Source organism: Caenorhabditis briggsae, assembly GCF_000004555.2.
Source record: "Caenorhabditis briggsae complete genome, chrX, whole genome shotgun sequence".
NCBI classification, from domain to species: Eukaryota; Metazoa; Nematoda; class Chromadorea; order Rhabditida; family Rhabditidae; genus Caenorhabditis; species Caenorhabditis briggsae.
Window position 1 is genome coordinate 7273780 of NC_013491.2, and position 7086 is coordinate 7280865.

Sequence of the window (7086 nt, forward strand, 5' to 3'; positions counted from 1 at the left end):
CAGATGTTTTGAGACAATTGCTGTTTTGACACGACTTTGGACGGCATCTTTGGCAAACTTGAAGACAGCGGTTAGACATTGAGCTAAAAAAATAACGCATTTAATTTTTTCAGGTGTTCCCAGATATCATTCCAGAAATGTGTTTCTTCCAGAATTTCGAAAGTTATTTCAGAATTTCAAACTTTCATATTTTCAAATGTTCAAATTTTGAAGATTCAGAAAGGCAAAATCTCCAGGATTTCAGAAATTCAAAAATTCCTTATTCCAGAATTTCAGAAACTCAAAAATTCCTTATTCCAGAATTTCAGAAACTCAAAAATTCCTTATTTCAGAATTTCAGAATTTCACAATTTCACAATCGGCCCGGTCGGCCCGGAAGTTTACCGCGAACTTCAAAATCTTGAGCGATAAGTTGAATCATTGTTTCGAAAAAAGGTATTCAGTGTTTTTTTTCTTCGAGTTATTTCTCAATACATTCTAAAAATCAATAAATTCATTTTCAAAAACAAAAACAGCATAATTTCATAACAATTTTCAAATATAACAAAAAGAAAACATAACAAGTAAAGTAAGGACAAAAATGGCGGCTGTTTAAATTCATTTTTCAAAAATTTTGTTTTTTTTCTGCCGGGCCGGGCCCTGAAAATTTTCTCTCGGCCCGGCCCGGCCCGGGCCGAAATTTCACAAGTATGCTTTTGATCTGTTCGAAGAAGTACAACGAGTCGAGCCAGGCTTTGTGTATTGCTAGGAGTCTGGTCTACTGAACGCCAGGAATGCATCTGAAACAGGAAGTCAAAAAGAATACGATTTCCATGATGCCATCACCGTTAACTTCAAGCAGAAGATAACTACCATCATTTGATTGTCTACCATCACTTCACAAACATTTCGTCTACGATGTGAGTTTTATTATATTGCACTCCTGCTGAAATTTTTCTTACGTGATATTCAGCAACTAAAAGCAAATCGAAATATTCCTGTTTCAGGCAAGATCTTCGAGACAACATTATCGCCTAATTTCAATAAAAGAGCTCATGGATAGAGACGGATCAGCTCAAAAAGGATAATCTTCAACTTTCATTATGAAGCGAGAGGTCGTTCAAGAGCTCCGGAAGAAAAGCCGCATTGGGTAACTCTATCGGAACATTGCAAGATCTTCTGGATGGTCTAGTCATTGGCCGAGAAGCCGTCGGACTCTCAATTCAACCACTCATGAAGTTAATGGTCATCACGAAGAATTTTCGATGACTTCTACCTGGGAATACCTGCTGCTGCTTTGTTCAGATCGTTCAGCATAAAAAGCGACATGAACATTCAAATAACTCTTTTTCCGAAATAAATTGTTTTGAAATTTTGATGTGGCTAGGGCTCACAATTGTTCTTTCTTTTACAGGTTTGCCCGAAAATTCTTTAAAATCATCCTAGACATCTTTGGCATCGTGTGATTTTTTATTGAAAATTATTATCCTTCGTTTGTGAGTCCATCCATAATTGTTTTACCTATTTGAAGCCGTTGTCCGAGAGGACTACACGGCGTTTGGTATTCTAGTCCCCGGCCTCACGCCCACCCGCACAACGCTCGACTTTTCCTTTTTTCGGCTGATGATTCGCTGTTTTGGGGGGATATTTCTTAATATTGAACCGTTTTCAGCCATCCCTGATTACAAGTAATACTTTGAATTTATTGAAAAGTTGTATCTTTCGGTTTTCAATCCATTCCATAGCTATTTTGTGGAGCACTGTACAATAATGTGTAAAACTTGAAAGGGTATGATTTTGTAATTTACAAATTTTCGATAAGGTTTTTTGTTTTTGAGATGTGCTCATGTTTTGTAATTATTAATAGTACCTTTTCAGTCCCTTTTTAGTAGTCCTGATCTTTGCCTATACAAAATTTTGACCTAGTTTCACGACACGGACGGAATTAATAGCTTTGGTACCGTAGAAATTTCAAATTTTAAATCGAATGGCGTTCACAGTTTTTTGATACCTTTCTCCATTCTCGAGTTATAATCGAAGACAGGGTTTCCTATCATTATTGAACGCACTTTAAAAGACTGGCAAAATCAGAAAACAGGGAAGCTTGATTTCAATTATCCCACGAATGTGCCAAAATATCAAGGGTCAAAATGTTGTATCAAATTCGAATAGAATCATTAATTAATTCAGCAATTGTAAAAAAATACAAATAGTATGAATTTTTATTCAATTGCAATAAAATTGGTTCGTCAATAATTGTAGATAGAATGTTTTGTCACTTCCTGGAATGAAGAACATAATATGCGAGTTTCGGATTTTGACGACCTTATGAGTTTTTCCTTGCGCTTCTTCGTCTTCGTCTTCTTCTTCTTCTTCTTCCAATTCTTCATCTTCTGGTTCTTCATTATTATGACCTTCTGTTTTTTTTGAGCTTCTGCTTTCTCTTCATTCGAATTCGAATTTTGCCACATAAACTGCTTGTGCTGCCCCCAATCCTTTCAACAATTTGTTCCAATCAGGTAAAGTCCTTATATTCTTCGTAATTGAGAAGCACTTCAGGTTTGAAAAAGTTAGCTATACAACGGCTCAAGTGAAGTCGAATGACTTTTTGACGCTTCTTGTTGAACCAGGAATGCATCTGAAACTTTTTTCAGTTTTGAGGCTTGAAATGTGTTTACTTACAATGAACCAACTGATCTCAGTCTGCTTTTCAAACTCATTCTCTTCTTGTCTTCCTAGAAATTGATGTTTCTGGAACAAGCTCTCTAGAATCGGCTCTGTTACGGTTTCTTGAGCTGTTCATTCCGAATTCGTCGTTGAACGAACCAGTTGCCGATCTGAAATAAAATGGTATGAAAAAAAACAAAGATGTCACTTTTGTTTGTCCGCAGACCAATTTTTTTTGATAAGATCTTTATTTCCATAGTCCATAAAAAATATCGTTATCATAAATTTTGACCAATATTTCGTCAGGCGGGGTTTGTGGATCCTCCTGCACTGTCTTGCAGCGACGTGTGAATAAGATTTTTTGTTAAACAACACATTTTCCAAACGTATTTTGCTGACTCCCCTTCAAATCTCAATTATGGGACGTAAAAGAATATGTAAAACTTTGAATGTAATAGAATATTATACGCTATGAATATTAGGATTTTCAAAAAAATCAATGGGAATAGATTCCCGACGTCCATACAGAAGGTCGGCTGGGAATCTATCGGGGTAGAAAGAGGAATGAATGCCAATGGTTGCTACCTGAGGGTTTATATAGGCAGAGTCAGGGGCGGAGCTTTCACCCCGTCTTCACCTTTCCACAGATTTATAGTCTGATTTACGAACACAGTCATTGTTTTAGGGATCAATAGAGTGTAACTGCAGATAATAAAATATTAATGGTGTGAAGACACTCAACTGCGATTCTGGGAAGAAGAATGCCGTGACGAATGGGAATAAGTTATACAATTTTTTTCAAAAATCACTTTTTGGAAATAATGATTTTTCTCTAACAATAATCTCACTTTTTCCCAAACTACATGGAATTTTTTTTCAGGAATTATCATACAAATTTAAAGAATTTAGGCAATAAAATTTCAGGGAGTAGCCATTGTTGTGTAAATTCTACTAGTCTTTTACAGTGCGGACAAAAGTTATTGATTCAGTCCGTGTCGTAAAAATAGGTCCAAATTTTTGAAAAGCAAAGATCAGGAGAGACAATAATTCATAAGATACTGAAAAATATAACCTGTTTCCTCATCTTTCCCCCAGTTGAAAAACCCAAAATTTTCAACGACTATGATTATCCGATTTAACGATTCCCAATTAACTGGCCCTCCACAATATCTTATATGTCCTCTGCAATTTTTCAATTCTTCTATGTTTCTTTTGATTCTCAAAAACAGCATTCTGAGTTGGTTCTGAATAATTTTTTTGTCAAAAATGTTTTTGTTTTATACTTATTCGAGATTGCTTTTGTCCTCTGGAAATATCTGTGAACTACTTTTCAAATGCAAAAAAATCAAATTTCAGATGTGCACACCAAGATCCCGAAGGGTCGTGACAATGGTCACCTCTTCCGCCCATCTTGTTCATTTGCTTCCGTTGAAGACAAATTCAGGTTTCAGCAATTCAGTGATTATCCAATCTTGCCACTATCGCACCTTTCCACAATCCGATGAGCAGTTCTCGGAGAAATTGTGTCCACTTTGCGACTGAAGGATCAGAGAAGGCTCTCATCATCAGTTGTCAGGTAGGAGAGTGAGTCTGTTGCAAAGGGGTGAATGCAGACAGTAAAGATTCACGTGTTGTCAAAACCCGAAAGTCAAAACATCTGCATTGGTTTTTCTTGGAAAGTTTAAAGCAAGCGCATTGATAGTAATTCTCAGAAAAGAATAAAGGCGTGTGTGTTCCGTATTTTCTTGAAAGTGCAGGGGCGATAAAGCTGGATTCTCGAATACCGGGGGAAACCGAGAAACAATTCAAGCTCATGAAGAACTTGAAACTCTGATCTTCTTTTCAATTTCTAGAATTACCGTAATCCTCCAAACTTTTTTGAGATATCTTTTCAAAATCTAATCATATAATCATTATCTCTTAATGAAAGTGTACTCGAGAAACGAGTACTACTTCGTAGTTATTCTTCAAGCTCAGAACTATTTTGGACGTGACGTCACTGTTCTTTGCTCTTTTGTATCCCCTGCAACAGTAAGAATGCAATAATCTGCTCTTACAGATATTTCTTTTCATATGACTCACTTTCCCCCTTTCTTCTTTATCTTCCCACATCACTTTAATGTTAACTCCTCCCACTTTATTGTACTATATAAGCCCTCCCGGCTTCTTATCTTTGTGTGTGTGTGTGTTCATATCCCAATAAACCATATAATCCAAAACAGAAAGTATTTCCCGAAAACTGAAAAATTTGCATTGGTTTTTCTTGAAGAATTTGAGGCAGACACATCAATAGTAATTTTCAGAAAAGAGTTAAAGCGTCAGTATTATTCTACCATCTCGTGCAAAGGCCCAGGCAGGATAAATCTGGATGTCTGAAGACCAGGGATAAATCAAAAGCAATTCGAGCTCATGCAGAATTTGGCAATTCGAAGAAGTCCTCGTAACGACATGCATTCAGATAAATTCGTTTATTATTATAAAACATAGCTCTTTTTCAAAAAAAAAAACAGAAAAGTCTATTATAGTGAAGGAGTGGCCTATCGAAAATTTATTATCATTGCTGCGATGTAAACTCTAAACAGACAGATCAGCCTGGATCGCAACGCACATGGTTGGGTCGTTGAAAGTCTATCGGAGGTCGTTGTAGATGTAATGGAAGAGCACTTATCCATATTATCTCAGTTTACAGCAATCCCTCCTTAAAGGTGGGGGGACAGGAGATTTTTCGTAGTTTTTTTGTAGCTAGAGTATGCATTCTACCGTCACGGTGTACAACGCTTAATGTCACTATGCGTACAGCTGTCGTCCTCGCCTTTATGTATGCAATCGGGCGTGCGCTTTCTCTTTGCCTGCGTGGCTCAGTCGGTAGCGGCGCCGCACCCTCAATCATCGCCCTCACAAGTTCAACTCCTCGAGAGGCATCTTTGAACGGAATTTCGAGAACATTATTTTTTTCATGTCCCCCCACCTTTAATCGGTTACGGCATCGAGAGGATTCCTAGTTAGGGTTGTGCCTTTTCTTCGACTTAATTATAATTTATCCAAAATCAAATCGTCCGCTCTCGTTCGGTCCATTGGTGACACACACTAATTTATACTTTTTTGGTGTCCTCGGGAGCATAGATTACAGCATTTGTTCTTCCCTGCTCACCATTAGGAAGAGAGCATGAGAATCGAGAAGCAATTCCTCACGATAGGTTTTCAATTTTTATGCGAACACATTATTCTTTAGGGACCTGCAATACATACCAAATTTGTATGACTTAATAATATTTTTAGATCATGGTGATTTGACTTTTTTCAGAAGCTGTAAAATTTCATTTCACTTTTTTCACTTCGAATTTTTATTGGGGGCCTTCATGGTTTTGATATTGCCACTCCAGACGGCGCTGAAGGCGACACGACTCCACAACTTATCTTCCAATTAGAGATGGCTGGAAACATTTCAATATTAGGATAAGCTCACCTCCGAAAAACGTCTAATCGGAAGATTTGCAAAAAAGAGGTAGAAAAAAATCGAGTATTGGGTGGATTTACGTTGGCCGTTAGGCCGAGGAACTGGAATACCAAACGTCGTGTAGTCCTCTCGGACAAAGATCTAGGTTGGATAAATCATTTTTTCTTGGAAGGATTCACGAACAAAAATAAAAGTTTTTCAATGAATTCACACGTTTTCAAATACGCCTAAAAATATAGTTTGAAATATTGAGCGAATTCTTGTTGCCCCTAAAGACGGCGTTGAAGGAGACGTTTTGAATTTCCACAGCATGTCTTCCGATCAGAGATTGCTGAGAACGTTTCGGTATTATGGGTATTATGACAAAATTACACTAAAAAGAACGTAGAATATTTCGATTCGGGGAAAAATAGGGAAAAAAGAAAACAATTGTGTAGATTTACTGTGGCCGTTAGGCCGGGGGAATAGGATACCAAGCATCGTGTAGTCCTCTCGGACAACGGCTCCAAATAGGTAAAGCAATTATGGATGGACTCACAAACGAAGGATAATAATTTTCAATAAAAAATCACACGATGCCAAAGATGTCTAGGATGATTTTAAAGAATTTTCGGGCAAACCTGTAAAAGAAAGAACAATTGTGAGCCCTAGCCACATCAAAATTTCAAAACAATTTATTTCGGAAAAAGAGTTATTTGAATGTTCATGTCGCTTTTTATGCTGAACGATCTGAACAAAGCAGCAGCAGGTATTCCCAGGTAGAAGTCATCGAAAATTCTTCGTGATGACCATTAACTTCATGAGTGGTTGAATTGAGAGTCCGACGGCTTCTCGGCCAATGACTAGACCATCCAGAAGATCTTGCAATGTTCCGATAGAGTTACCCAATGCAGGCTTTTCTTCCGGAGCTCTTGAACGACCTCTCGCTTCATAATGAAAGTTGAAGATTATCCTTTTTGAGCTGATCCGTCTCTATCCATGAG

General features: G+C 37.5%; 2 protein-coding genes across 2 annotated transcripts in view; both read right to left on the minus strand.

The window, feature by feature from the left end:
* Positions 1 to 2494: 2494 nt before the first annotated feature.
* CBG17136 lies at positions 2495 to 3323 on the minus strand (the record flags this gene model as incomplete). The annotated part of the gene is made up of 3 exons (XM_045239354.1): positions 2495 to 2617; positions 2662 to 2714; positions 3284 to 3323. The coding sequence occupies 3 exons, from the start codon at positions 3321 to 3323 to the stop codon at positions 2495 to 2497; spliced, it is 216 nt and encodes a 71-aa protein (XP_045096147.1).
* A 3545-nt stretch (positions 3324 to 6868) lies between these two features.
* The window catches only part of CBG17135, a gene marked incomplete at both ends in the record, with an annotated part of 7744 nt that continues 7526 nt past the window's right edge, over positions 6869 to 7086 (minus strand). Inside the window, one exon of the mRNA XM_002644121.1 lies at positions 6869 to 7029. Coding sequence (XP_002644167.1) covers positions 6869 to 7029 — 161 coding nt within the window. The remainder of the gene's footprint in view (positions 7030 to 7086) is intronic.